This window comes from Notamacropus eugenii, chromosome 7 (genome assembly GCF_028372415.1).
Source record: "Notamacropus eugenii isolate mMacEug1 chromosome 7, mMacEug1.pri_v2, whole genome shotgun sequence".
Taxonomy (NCBI): Eukaryota; Metazoa; Chordata; class Mammalia; order Diprotodontia; family Macropodidae; genus Notamacropus; species Notamacropus eugenii.
This window is the reverse complement of record NC_092878.1, coordinates 153,502,542-153,516,753: the sequence shown is the minus strand read 5'-3', so window position 1 is coordinate 153,516,753 and position 14,212 is coordinate 153,502,542. Positions and strand designations below refer to the sequence as shown.

Genomic DNA, 14,212 nt, shown 5'->3' with positions numbered 1-14,212 from the left:
CCAAGCTAAGATACACCACTCCACACCCTTGCTGCAATGGCCAACATCTCAAACACAATCCTGTCACCCACTATAGCCTAAACTGCCCCTCTCTCCATCCCCTCTCTCCCTTAACTACTACATCACCTTGTGCTAGACTTCAACACCCACAACAGTTCAACAATTCCCCACCCCCCTCAGCATATGCACATCCTGCCTTCCAATTTGGAAAGTGGAACTGCTAGCACTTCCAGGCACAGCCAGTAAGAGCCTCAGCCATTCAAGGTTCCTCCACTGGGAGTGATTTTTTCAGAATTGAAATTCACCTCCTTAGCCACCTATATTGATCAAAGTAACTCAAACATTAATTACTAACAATTATTGTTTAAAAGTCCTTCCCAGTCCCCCAGAATAGTCATGGGGAATTTTTTTCTAAAGTGAAGAGATAATGATTTCTAACTCACTTCAGTTTTCAGTCACTGTCTAAGTAGCATTTTGTCAATGTAATGAGGTGTGGAGTGACAATGAACATTTTTTGTATCCCCAAGGCTCACTAGCTACCCCTTAGCAAAGTACTTAAAACAGCTCTTGAACAAGATCTATGCATTTTTCTTTTACAAAAAGACAAGTGTTCCAATTTTATCAGTCATGAAAACTAGTGGCTGGCTACCTTGCCCTACTTAGATATTAAAATAAAAAAACTCACAACCTTAGCATATTCATTTCAAAGTAAATGTGACATTATAAAAAAAGTTATCTTGTTTTTACATATCTTTTTCCCTCTTATATTCCTTCCTCCACCCTTAACATTTTTGATCTTTTATTTTTATATAACCTTACCCCCAACATATTCCTTTCCCCTCCCTTTCCTCAAGAGCCACCCTTGATAACAAAGAATTTTTAAAAAGAAAAAGGGAGTTTAGCAAAATTAGTGTATCAACAAGTCTGACAGCATACGTAATGTTCCACATTCATGATGTCCCACCTCTGCAAAAGGATGGCAGTGCATTCTCATAGCTTTTCTTCAAGGTCAATCTAGGTCATAATTACACAGCATCAGTTTCAATAGTTTGCTATTGCTGTTCTCTCCATTTGCATTTTTGTGGTTCTTCTATATACTGTTTTTCTGCTTATTTTACATTAGTAACTTATTGCTTCAATTCATATAAATGTTCCCATGCCTCCCTATGGTCTTTGTGACTTAATGTACAATAATATTCCATTATTCCATCATGTCCATGTACTGCAATTTCTTTAGCCATTCCTTTTTCTTTCCCTGGTACTTTGCTGCTGCTGCTACTACTACTACAACATGCACGCACAAACGCACAAACATATACTAGTATATAATAAGCCTTTTCACCTTTGATCTTGGAATACATGCCTGGGCTTAGAGGGTAAGGCTATCTACAAATAATTCCAAACTGCATTTCAGAATGGTTGAACCAATTCAAAGTCTTTACACAATCCCTCCACCACTGATTACTCCCACCTTCTCATCCTTTCTAATGCACTGAATGTAAGGTGAAACCTCAGATTGGTTTTGATTTGAATTTCCCTTAATAGTGATTTGGAATGGTATCTTATATGGTGTTTATAATTTCCAGTTTTTGAGAAATGCTTGTTCATATCTTTTGACTTTTTACCTACTGAGAAATAATTTTTAGGGCTTATATTTGTGTTGATTCTCTATAAGTTTTGGATCAAAGGTATTTTCACAGTAAATAAGGAAAATAATAAATTTTACAAAAGAAACATGCAACAGAAAGCATATTTTTGAAAACAGGTATTTGGGAATGTTTCCAATGTTATATGATTTTATTGCCAAAAATTACCCATCAATTATAAAAATTTATACTATCTGCACTTTAAAGACTGAAAAACAATTTCCAAGTATAAAAATAAAGAATTGTAGTATGCTTTGAACCAATTTTTTAAAAAAATATATGTAAAAAGGGATACCTTCTAATTAGTTTGCAAATATGGTTGGTATCAGGAAAGATGGAAATTTACTTGCCAACTGAAAAATAAGCGTCAGGAATAAGCCAGTTTAAAAAGTGTAGCCAAAGACACAATTCTCCCATTTCAGGCTACAAATCTTTTTCAACTATGGCAGCCATTAAAGCCAAGTACAAGTTCTGAACTTAGAGCCATGTACATGTAATATAACTTACAAACAAACAGGAACACATATTGGGAGTGCTGCTTTAAAATTTTTTACAGCTGGGAATGCCAAATCAAAATCTTCTGTAAAGAAAAGCACCTTATAAGGGCAACCTAAAAGTAAACCCAGCCCATTCACCTTAACGAGACTTTTCTTTTGCGTGTGGTTTGGGGAAAACAAGCTGATAGTCACTTCAGATAAGGATCAGAAATTCTCAGTCTGAAAAAGCATATGCATGGTGATGGATTAATACTATAATTATAAAGCCTAATCAAATTTACATTCAAATTAAGTTCAAGAATGAAAGGTATCATATATAAGCAATTTGTCTTCTCACTTTTGAACGGATGGTCTTGTAACTAGCCATATTTCTGCCTTCATACAATAGACCAAACAAGAACAGGTCAGGACATTATGGAAAATTTCATAGATTATGATTAATATAAAAACTCTTCAAGATTCATTGACTATAAAGTTTGAACCAAAGAAATATATGTGTTATATGGTCCCAACCTGATACTCACTCACATCCCATCCTTCTCATTATTTCAATCATCTCTAGACCTTATCATCAAATTGTCCTTAAGGTACAATAAGTCAGAAATGCACAGTATTGTAGGCTTATATTCTAGGGGGAAACTCTGCTCACTCTAGATCACTAAGATGTTGAATAAAAGGGTTCTAAGCACTCACCTCTATGGAATGTTGCTTTTTACATTTCTTTTTTTCTTTCCTCCTTGCCTCTAACTACAACAAGAAACCTCACCTCCAATTACATGTAATAGATTTCCAACTCTAATAAATTAGTCAGCCATGACTTCCCTTTATAAAATCACATTGTCTTTTCCCTTTGAAGTGTTCGGTAATCTGTCTTTAATTACACATTAAATTAGCTGTCTAGGAATGAAAGCACAATTTACTAATCTGAAACTGCCTTTATTTCATGAGTTGAAAGTTTATAACAATACTCTTCCAGGGATAATATGCCATCAGTGAATATCAGTCTCCAAAAAATTAAAAAACTGACAGTCACCCAAAGGGCAATGGAAAACCAATCAAGCCATAAACAGGAATATGTTAAAGTACAGTACTCAACATATCAGCAAATTTAGAAAACACGATTGAGGACAATGGATTGGAAAAGAGCAGGTTATATCCCAATCCTAAAGAAGGGCAATGCCAAAGAATGTTCAAATTACTGAACAAGGGCTCCCATCTCATACACCTGCAAAGTTATGCTTAAGATTCTGCAAGCTAGGTTTTGGCAATATGTGACGTGAGAACTACCAGAGGAGCAGGCTGGTTTTTGAACAGGAAGAGGAACTGGAGACCAAATTGCCAATATTCACTGGATTACCGAGAAAGCAAGGGAAACTCTCTGGTGCTCTTGAGGGTAAATAACAGTACTGTGTTTACTTCTTTTTTATTTATTTTTGGGGGACAACAACAACAAAAAAGAAAATGCAAGGAAGGTTCCAGAAAATCATCTGCTTCTGCTTCATTGACCACACTAAAGCCTTTGATTGTGTGGATCAAAACAAAATGAGGCAAGTCCTCAAGGAGCTGGGAGTACCAGATCATCTTACTTGTCTCCTGAGGAACCTGTACGTGGGAGAAGGAGCAACAGTTAGAACTAAACATGAACAAATGATTAGTTTAATAATGGGAAAAGAATACAGGACCATATATTATCACATTATCTAACTTATATGCAGAGTACATCATGTAAGATGCAAGGCTGGATGAATCAATAGCTGGAATTAAGGTTACCAGGAGAAATATCAACCATCTCAGATGTGCAGAAAATACCATTTTAATGGCAGAAAGTCAAGAGGAATAAGGAGCTTCTTGATGAGGATGAAAAGAGAAGAGATGCTGGCTTCAGGCTCAGCATCAAAAATCTAAGATCCTGGCAACTAGTCCCATCACTTCCTGGCAAATAGAAGGAGAAGAAATGGAATCAGTGTCAGATTTTATATTCTTGGGCTCAAAGATCACTGCAGATGGCAATTGCAGCCATGAAATTAAAACAGGTTTGCTCCTTGGAAGGAAAGCCATGGCAAATCTGGACAGCATACTAAAAAGCAGAAACATCATATTGCCAACAAAGATCCGTATAGTCAAAGCTACGGTTTTTCCAGTAGTAACGTATGACTGTGAGAGTTAGACTATAAGGAAAGCTGAACACTGCTGAATGGATGCCTTTGAATTGTGATGCTGGAGAAGACTCCTAAGAGTCCCTTCTTGAACAGCAAAAAGAGATCAAATCAGTCAATACTTAAAGAAATTAATTTAGACTATTCACTGAAAGGTCAAAGACTAAAGCTGAGGCTTAAATATTTTGGCCACAAGATGAGAAGACAGAACTCATTGGAAAAAACCCTGATCCTGGGAAAGATTGAAGACAAAAGAAAATGGGGATGGCAGAAGATGAGGTGGATAACTACTATCATGGAAACAATGAATGTGAACTTGAGAGAGTGAAGAATATAAGAGCCTGATGTCCATGGAATCACTAAGGGTCAGACACAACTGAAAGACTGAACAACAACAAAAACTGCCTGCTATATGCCAGCCAATGTGCCAAGGCACTGGAGACAGAAAGACAAAAATTAAAGTCCTTAACCCCCAGGACTTTCCTGACATAATCTACAGAGAGCTGGTCTCAAAGCCAGGTTCAGTCTCTGTCTTGCACACACAATGGCTGTGACTCCTGTCACTCATCTCTCACTTCTCTAGGCACCTTTCTAAAACTTAAGGGACTGAGAAGGTGCCAAAGTTTCCTCTCCTGATAGTTCCCCATAAAAATTACACCAAAGACCCAGTTCCTATTCCTAAACAAGAGAAAGAAAAGGCCTTTTTTGTTGTTGTGTTGTTGGATGCTAACAGTTAGGGGACCAGAAAAGGCTTTCTTTAAAGAGTAGTACCTGAGCAACGTTCTTTAGTACACAAGGCAGAGATGAGAGGGAAAGCATTCTAGCACAGGGCACCAAGGCCCTGATCTGGGAGGTGTAGTGTCATATGTGAACAACAACAAGGCCAGTTTGGCTAAACCATTTGAAAAAGGAAGGGGATGCAGTATAAGGAGGTGGAAAAGGTAGATTACGAAAAGTTTTAAAAGTCAAATTGAAATTTATATTTGATTCTCGGGAGCCCACTGAGGATCTTTTGTTTTATCATTTTGTTTTTCTAATATCAGGATGATATGGTCACACCTGCTCTTAGGGAAAATCATTTTGGAAGCTGTGTGAAGAAGAGTTTAAGAGAGAGGAGAAATTTAAAGCAAGGAAACTACTGCAATTGTCCAGGCAAGAAGTAATGAGGGTCTCAAGCTAGGGGGGTGGCCATGTCTGAAGAGAATGGAAATAAATGGAAATGTGAGAAACTATGAGTAGGCTGCAACATATTACCAATGAAGAATTATGTGCAGGACATAGAATTATAATAAGCATCCACCTCCAAAGAGATGAAAAATGTACCTTTTTCTTTCTTTCTTTCTTTTTTTTTTTTTGGCATAAGTGGGTATACTATGAAGGTATATCTTTGCACATACTACCAGACTCAGTTACATCCTGGTTAGTTTTACTGAATTGCTTCCTCCCCCATTTTTTTCTTTTTTATTCTTTATCACTCAAGAAGGCTTACTAGACAGGAGGAAAAAGAAATACATGATTGGCAATTAAAGATAAAATTAAAATAAATGGTAGCTTATTTTTTAATTAAGCATCATGAATGACATCAGCAACATATGCTCAGAAAAGAAAGTACTCAAATCTGGTGGCCAGAGGTAGGAATAACTAAGGGACGTTTCTTTGCCATTGGTATCCACACCAATATCATCAAGAGAACCAGAGAAGTCCTTCAGTGTATTGGTGACAATGCTGTGCAAGATTTGTGGAAGGTTCTAAGTCACAGGAGATAAAATGAGGTGGGTGAGTTACTACCTGCACATTCATGGGGGGACTACATCTAACAATAAAACCAGAGATCCTTTTGAACACCTGTAATCTGTCACTTCTTTGACCCACAGGCCATATGTAATAAGTTGTGCCCCTTTGCTAAGAAGCAGCATGGCCTGCCTGGTTTTGTAAGTTGGTTTGGGTTGACCCTAGGCAAGTCACTTAGCTGGCCCAGGCAATTCTCTACAGTTGTGTGCTGCAGAATTTAGCAGGAGCTCCCTAGACCAATGAAACCACAGGTGAAGACCAAAACCACCAGGAGCACTGAAGCTGAAGGAATCGCAGAAGATCGAGTCTAACAGTCTCATTGGAAACACAGGAAGAGGTTTCCAAGATTACACAGGTACTAAGCAGGGAAAACAAAACTCGAACCCTGGTCTTCTAAGTCTACACTGGCTACTGCACTGGAGGTAAGCAACAAAAACATTTAAACGAATAAGGTTCTTGACTTTAAGCTTCAGAGTATTTTATCTTTTTTTATAAAGCCTGCTACTATCTGGTTCTTAATAAGAACATCTACTTTAAAACTATGCATAGCAATAATAATGGCATGATTTCCAAAAGAAATATACTGTTTGAGTCTTCAAGAATTTACATAGCAGCATACAAGGCCTTTGTTTTTCAACAACTGGTGCAACATGACTTAAAATTTCACTACACCGGGACAGGGAAAGTAAGTTCCTACTCAATAATTAAACCTCCATCATAATAAAATAACATTCATATTTTTTTTAAGAATAAATGAGGGGGCGGGATGGGGAGATAATACAAAAAAAAAAAAGAAAAAGGTCCAACCTAGTAAAGCAGAAAGGGATTTTTATTTCTGAGTACAGATGAAAAGTAAACTACTAAGCCAAATTGGACTCTAAGTGTAGCAATGGTACTTGTATCTACAAAATACCATTGGCAACTCTGGTAACTTGTTTTTCAACTAGATGAAATCTTATTCTGCCTAAAGTATTATTACCAAAAGTGGAGCAGTCATGGAATGAGGTTAAAGTACACAAATTAATCTGGCAACCCATACAAAACAGGCCAAGTTACAACAGCAGCTGCTGACCCCTATTGGCTCCATAAAGTAAGTCAAAAGCATCAGGTAGCAAGGCAGATGCAAACTCAAAAGTAGACATGTGCATAACCTCAAACTTGCCCAAACTATTTTCAAGACTTTAGGAAAATAAATCTCACCTCTACAATTATCTTTCCAACTGAACCATTTCTGTCATTACAGTGTAAAACCTCTAAAAGCTACTGAAAATGGACAAACTAAAGAAAAAAAGGATGCATATAGATGATTTAAAAAATCACCATATACTGCCCTACATTCTCTTAGGCCCCAAAATATCTTCTTTAGGGTGAGGGACTGCCACTGAAAGCTTGAAGGATCAATCAAAACCCAGTAAGTCAATTTCTTGGGCCACTTACTAGTCTCTCCGGGTAAGCTGTGCTTTCTGATCATATCATGTCTTGACAAAATATCAATTCTTCAAGATAATGGTTTCTAGGAACTGATCAAGGGAAGTCAAACTAACCCTAACTAATAAAAGTGGTTGTCCATGACAGATTTCATCTGAAGAAAGGAATGTATTTCAAAGCCAATGTAGTAGTATAAAGAAGCCTGGGAGACAATATGCAAACCACGGACAAATAAGACATACACAGGATAAATTGGAGAACATCAACAGAGGGATGGCATTAAGGCATCCTATAGAAGGTAGGATTTTAGCTAGGACTTGAAGGAAGCCAGGGAGGCAAAGAAAAGATGAGAGCAGAGACTATCCCAGGCATGAGTAAAATTGCAGAGTTAGGAGAAGAAGCATCGTACAAGGAACAGTAAGAAAGTCAGTGTAAGAAGTCACGTTATGAAGGACTTTAAAAAACAGAAGATTTTGTATTTGATCCTGGATGTTAAAGTGAGACAGTGGAGCTGATTTCTGGGGTGGGGGAGAAGGAAGGGAAGAGAAGGAGTAAAATGAACAGACTGCATTTTAGGATCATCTGACTGATAGCTGAACAGAGGATGAATCAGAACAGAGAAATTTGGGGCAGAGGAACCCCCCAGGTTATTGTAGTCATCCTGACCTGAGGTAAGGAGAGGTAACAATATCAAAGGGAAATAACTCAAGTGTCATCTTTAACAGTAATATTGCCTCTGGGCCTCAATTTCCTCATAGAGAGAAAAGAGGAGCTAGATTAGTTTAGACTAAGGGATAGAAACCCTTAGCCAATAAAATCCCATAGGGACACTGTACACAGCTGTTCATGTATTATCTCCTCCATCAACCTATGAGCTCCCTGAGTTTGGGAACTGTCTTTTACTAGTCTTTGTATCGCCAGTGCCAGACAGTAGGCATTTAATCAATGTATATTGACTGAAGAACAACAGTTTGGGAGTATGGGTCAGTAAGTACTTTTTCCCAGGGTTTACTGCCACAGTTGTCCTCGAGTCAAGGCTACTTGTTCCCTACACACAAGAGGGCTTTATTTACTCAACCAATGTTTACTGCAGCAGAGGGGCAGGGTAGCACTAAGAGTGATGGCCAAGGGCTCAGCAGACCCAGGTTCTAGCTCTGTCATTGACAAATCACTTTACTTCCCAAAAGGCTTGCATTCCTCCACTTGTAAAATGAAGGGTCTGAACCAATTACCCAGTCTAAGGTCCATCCTATCTTAAAAATCTTCTAAGTGGCCGGCATTATTTTCTCAGAGAGAGGTGGGGAATTAAAAGAAGAAGCAACAGAATCTTCTGGGGATGACTGAATAAGGTTTGGGGAAGATTTGTACTTTGTCTGTAGAGCTCTGAGGGATTAAGCAAGGGTCTTATTATATAATAACAATAACAGATATTTACATAGCACTTTAAGGGTGCAAAGCACCCTCCGTATATTATCTCACTTCATTCCTCTCACTAGTCTTGGGAGATAGGTGCTGGCTATTATGATCACTTTAGAGATGAGAAAACTGAGGTTGAGTGAGGCTAAGTAACTTGCCCAGGGTTATATAGGTAGTAAGTGTCTGAGGAGGGATGTGAACTCAGGCCTTCCTGGACAACACTTACCACCTGTCTCAAGCAGAGCAATGCAGCAGTGAGGTAGCTAAGGAAATCAACTCTATGGGGAGTGATCATATAGGAACAAAAAGATGAAATTAAAAAACTAGAACATGTAAAGGACAGATGATTTTCTGGAGGAAAAATGACCAATATTCATAATAATGATGACCGTTGACATATACATAGTTCATTGAGGTTTACAAAAACACTTCACAGAAATTATCTCATTTGATCTTCACAGCCACCAAGAATTAGGTATTATAGGGCTTACTATAGAATATAAGTTCCTTAAGAGTACAGACTTTTCATTCTCTGTATCTGTATCCCCAGCACCCACCCCCGTGCCTGGCACCATGTACATGCTTAACATGTACTGTCAGTTAAAGGTTATGCCTGTTTTATAGATAAAGAAACCCAAACCCAAAGAGAATAAGGGACCTGCCCATGGAAACCAGCTGGGAAGTGTTCTCACTAGGACTCAAACACAGGCCTTGCTGCCTCCAAGGCCAATGCTCTTTCTTCTACTCCATGCTGCCTCCAGGGTTCATCCTAACCTAAAATTTTCCTGTTTATCAGCAGAAGGGGTTCTGGATTTGTAGTCAGCTTGGAATCCCAACCATCCCTTCCTTACCACCTGGGGGCCCTTGTGCAAGCCACAGGACTTCTTTGGTCTGGAGTCAGAAAGAGGCGGGAATGCTGGGCAAAACCATTCATAAGGGAATGTGTAGTAAATAGAGCACCTGCCCTGGAGTCAGGAGGACCTGAGTTCAAATTCAGCCTCAGACACTTGACACTAGCTTGTGTGGCCCTCAGCATGTCACTTAACCCCAACTGCCTCACAAAAAACCCCCAAAATCAAACAAACAAAAAACATTTCAAAGGCCCCTTTCCAGCTCTCCATCTTCTCACTCAATGATCTTATATTCAGCTCTCCTGGGTTCAATGACAATCCCTATGCCTATGACTCCCAAAGCTTTATGTATCTAGCCTAATCTCTCACCAGAATCTAGTCCCCCACAAATTACCTACCCATTGTACACTGGAATGGCTATCCCAGACACATCTCAAAATGGACATGACTACGGCCATGGAAGTTTCTTTCAAATAGGGATCTTTCTATTCTTGTCTATCTGTATTGTCGGGGCCTGGCATAGGGTCTGGCACTTTGGGAGGTGCTTATTAAATGTTTCTTGACTGATCAGTGTCCAAAACAGAATCCCTTATTTCCCCCCCACAAACTCACTCCTCTAGAACAAACTTCTTTACTTCTGCTGACAGTAAGCCTATTCTTCCAGTATTTCAAGTTCTTAACCTCAGCCCTGTCCTCCACTCCTCACTCTCCCTCTCTTGACAGACTCAGTCAGGTGCTCAATCTTCGTGTTCTGAGCCCTGCCTTAGCTCAATCTCCTATCTGTACGGTTGCAACAGCCCCCAACTGTTCTCTCCCCACTCTCATATCTTCCACAAAACTGTGAGTGACTTCCTTGAGAGAATGATGTCATTTCCCTACCCAATAAACTTCAGTGGTTCCCTTTTGCTCCAAGAATCAAACATAAAGTAGTCTGCTCGGCGTTTAAAATCCCTGGAAAACACAGCCCCAATCTACCTGTACAGCCTTCTCATATATTACTCCCCTTCCTGCACTCCTTGATTCAGCCATCAAGTTTTTCTTGGTTTCCTTTAGAGATGGCCTCCTTTCTCTGCTGTCCAATGCACTGGCTGTCTCTCAAGCCTAAAATGCTTTCTTTCATCATCTCCTCCTCAAAAAGCCCGTTTCCTTCAAAAGTCAACAAGCATCTTATTATCCATGCTTTTCCCTCCATCTCCAACCTAGCTTGTATTTATTTCAGATTTATTCCATATATATTTATATGGGTACACTGGGCTTATAAGCCCAATAACCTGTAAGCTGTTTGAAAGGACTGCATCATTTTGGGTTTTGTATAGCAGAGGTCTAGCACACGGAGAGGGCTGAGTAAATTGTCTGCTGATTAGATTGATATACTTCCTAGAAAATTATTATTCCACTGCCCTTATTTTCAAGGCCGAGGGTTTTTTTGGGTTCTGAAAATGAGTTCTCTCTGGCCTAGCAAAATTCCTTCAGAATCAGATAAAATATACAGTAGTACTAACTTACAGGACCAGCCTAGTCTACTACTACCTTTTGTTTTTCTGTTTTATTATTTTACTAGATTGAGGACAAAAACCAGGGATCAGCTACTTATGAGAAACTGGCATTGACAAAACATGCCCACGGCCCAAAAGGATCTTCAATCGGTACCTTCCGAATTAAATGAGATGTAGGGGAGAGTGGTAATAAATGACAGGGCCGCTGGCCAGCGGTTCTCGGCCCCGGCCGGAGCAGCCACCTGGAGGCTCCCGGCCCAGGAAGGGCTGGCCCGGCCTCGAGCGAAGGTCCGGTATCGCCCCCTGCCCGCGGACCCGTGAAAATCCACGGCTCGCTATTATGAAATCAGATCAGTGGGGCACGCCAGGAGCCGGGGAGCCCCCCGCTCGGCAGCACGGCCGGACCCCGAGGCCCCCGCCGCCCCGCACGCGCACCCCGGCACCCCATCTCTCCGCGGTGTTGCATAATGCACGCACGCTGTCAGGCCAAGTTGCTCCGAAGCCTTCCGTGGGAGATGGCGGTGCGGGTGGGGGTGGGTGCCGAGCGTCGGGAGGCCCTCGGGCCCGCGGGGGCAAATCCCGCAGCGGAGCCGGGATGGAAAAGTACGGCCTCGGAGGCGCCGTGACAGGCGGCCCGGCCCAGGCCCCGCCCCGGCTCCCCGGCCCCGGGCAGGCCGGCCCGCGCCCCCACGTGCCGGGGATCCCCCCTCCCCCCATGAGCCGCCCCCCGCCGCCCGCAGGCCCTTGCCTCAGACACCTCCTCCTCCTCCTCCTCCTCGTCGTCGTCCTCGTCGTCGTCGTCGTCGTCGTCGTCCTCGTCCTCCTCGCTGTTGTTGCTGCTGGGGGCGCCGGGGCCGGGGCCCGGGCCGGCGGGGCCGTGGTCGCTGTCGCTGCTGCTGTCGCTGCTGCTGGGGGGGCGGCAGGTCCGGCTGCGCTTGGCCTTGGGGTTCTGCGGCGGCGGCTTCTTCTTGAGCAGCAGGTCGCACACCCGCACCAGCCCGCGGGGGGCCGGGGACGAGCCGCCGCCGCCGGGGCCACCGAGCTCCCCGGGAGGGGGGGCCGCCGCCGCCGCCGCCGGGGGGCTCCCGTCTCCCTCCGCCTCCGCCGGGGCCGTCGCCTTCTCCATCCCCGGGACCAGGCCGGGGGGCGCGGGGGCTCCGCTCAACCGCGACGGGACCACTGGGCGGTCGGGGCCGGGGCCACCGCTGCCGCCGCCGCCGCCACCGCCTCGGTCACCTCTACTGCTGCCGCCGCCGCCGCCGCCGCGGCTCCGCCAGCTCTCACCACCTCTCGCGATACTGAGGGCGGGGAGCCGTAGCGCCCTCCGCGGGGCGGGGAGGGCCGGAGAGGGGGGGCTGCGGAGAAGAGGGAGGCCCGGGGGGAGGGGGCCGAACAGGGAGACGGAAGGACAGAGGCGAGCAGGGAGGGGAGGGCTTCTCCAGGGCTTCCGTTCCTCGGCGCTGCGGGAGAGGGCCGCCGCCGCCGCGCGCCGCTGGCCAGGCTGCCTCGGGTGCCTTTCCTCTTCGTTCCCCCTCCAGTACACCCCCACACACCTACCTTCCCTCCCTGCTACTGTCCCCTCACCTCCCTCTCCGGCTCCCTCCCTTACCACTGAGGAGTGTGTACTGCGCAGGCGCGGCCGGAAGGGCCGCTGACGTCATCAGGCCTCGCCGCACGCCGCGCGCGCCTGCCGAGCAGCTACCTCTCGCGGAAGCGGGCCCTTTGGGGAGCGCAGTGCAGTGGGGGTGGGGGGAATCCTACCCCCACTTCCAAGGAGCCGACGGCGAGCTCTAGCCGCATCCGGAGCCGCTGTAGAAACGGCTCTTCGGGTCTGAGCAGGCTCTGCGCGAGACTGGCTGCCCGAGAGGGCAGAGGGGCCGCCGGGGGGAGGGGAAGGAGAACGGGGGGCAAAGTTCGTTCCGAGGGCCACCCCCCTTGTCTCCCAGGGACCCTCGGTGCCCGGCGGGGTGCCCCAGACGCAGGCGCGGCCTAGGCACGCAGAGCGGAGGGCAAGCCGGCCTGATGCCTCAGTTTCCCCCTCTGCACAGTGGGGGGTGTGGACCGCGCCCACCCTGACGGAGCAGCTGCTCTGCTTTGAGCAGCGGTGGCTCTCCCCTTCCCTCCCCGCTCCTGCATCGCCAGGCGCCCTTTACAAGCAGACCATGCCAGCCAAGTCCAGGCCTGCCGCGCTCCGCACCCGTGGCCTCCCGCCCGAGACGGGACGCTTAGATCGCTCTTGCAGACTGCTAGCCGTAGCCTGGGATCTCCCAAAAGTCTGAAACAATTTTTGGTGTTGATGGCTTTAACGAAGTGTGCTTTGCACATAAAGCAGCAAAGAGGTGACGGCGGCAGGAAGCTGGATTGGCAGCAGCTTAAAACTGGCATCTTTTATCTAGGTTTGTTTTCCTCCCAAAGGAAAAAGACATGTGCAATTCTAAAGAAATGGGATTTTTTTTTTTTTAATTTGGTCTGTAAGAGCAACTTGGAATCACAAAAAGGTTCGCATGGGGCTTGGGCACTTTGTTTGCCCTGTGACTTCCCAAAGGTCACCCACCCAACCGCTCTGGGATACACCTGCAAAATCAAGAAGCTGGACTAAATGGTTTTGCCTCTGGAGTCCCAGGACAGGATTTCAAATCCGTCTCCTACACAACCTTTTGACCTTGGTCAAGTGATTTAACCTCCCTTGGGCCTTAGTTTCATCATCTTTCAAAGGAGAAGGTTGAAGTAGATGATCTTCCAGCTGTGAATCGATGATTCTACTACCTTTCTGTGATTCTGATAGGATTTCTCAACAATTAGTCATTGTAAAGGGTTCATAGACATCACCCCCAGCCCAAGAGCACAAAGGGAGTAGGAGCAGAGCCAGGATCAGAACTCAAAGCCAGTGCTTTACACCATGTAGTCCGGATTCTGGTTTCTCCACCTTGA

The 14,212-nt window shown here is 44.3% G+C and overlaps 1 protein-coding gene across 5 annotated transcripts in view; it reads right to left on the bottom strand.

Annotated features, from left to right (window-relative positions):
• The window catches only part of ANKRD17 (ankyrin repeat domain 17), a 141,365-nt gene extending 128,499 nt beyond the window's left edge, over positions 1-12,866 (bottom strand). For 2 of the 5 annotated variants that reach the window (XM_072624354.1, XM_072624355.1), the window contains exon 1: positions 12,030-12,528. In XM_072624354.1, the coding sequence (XP_072480455.1) occupies positions 12,030-12,407 (378 nt within the window). In that variant the 5' untranslated portion in view covers positions 12,408-12,528. Of the gene's footprint in view, positions 1-12,029 lie in introns of all 5 variants that reach the window. The other 3 variants (XM_072624352.1, XM_072624350.1, XM_072624351.1) reach the window with 3 other exon arrangements.
• Between the last annotated feature and the right edge of the window lie 1,346 nt (positions 12,867-14,212).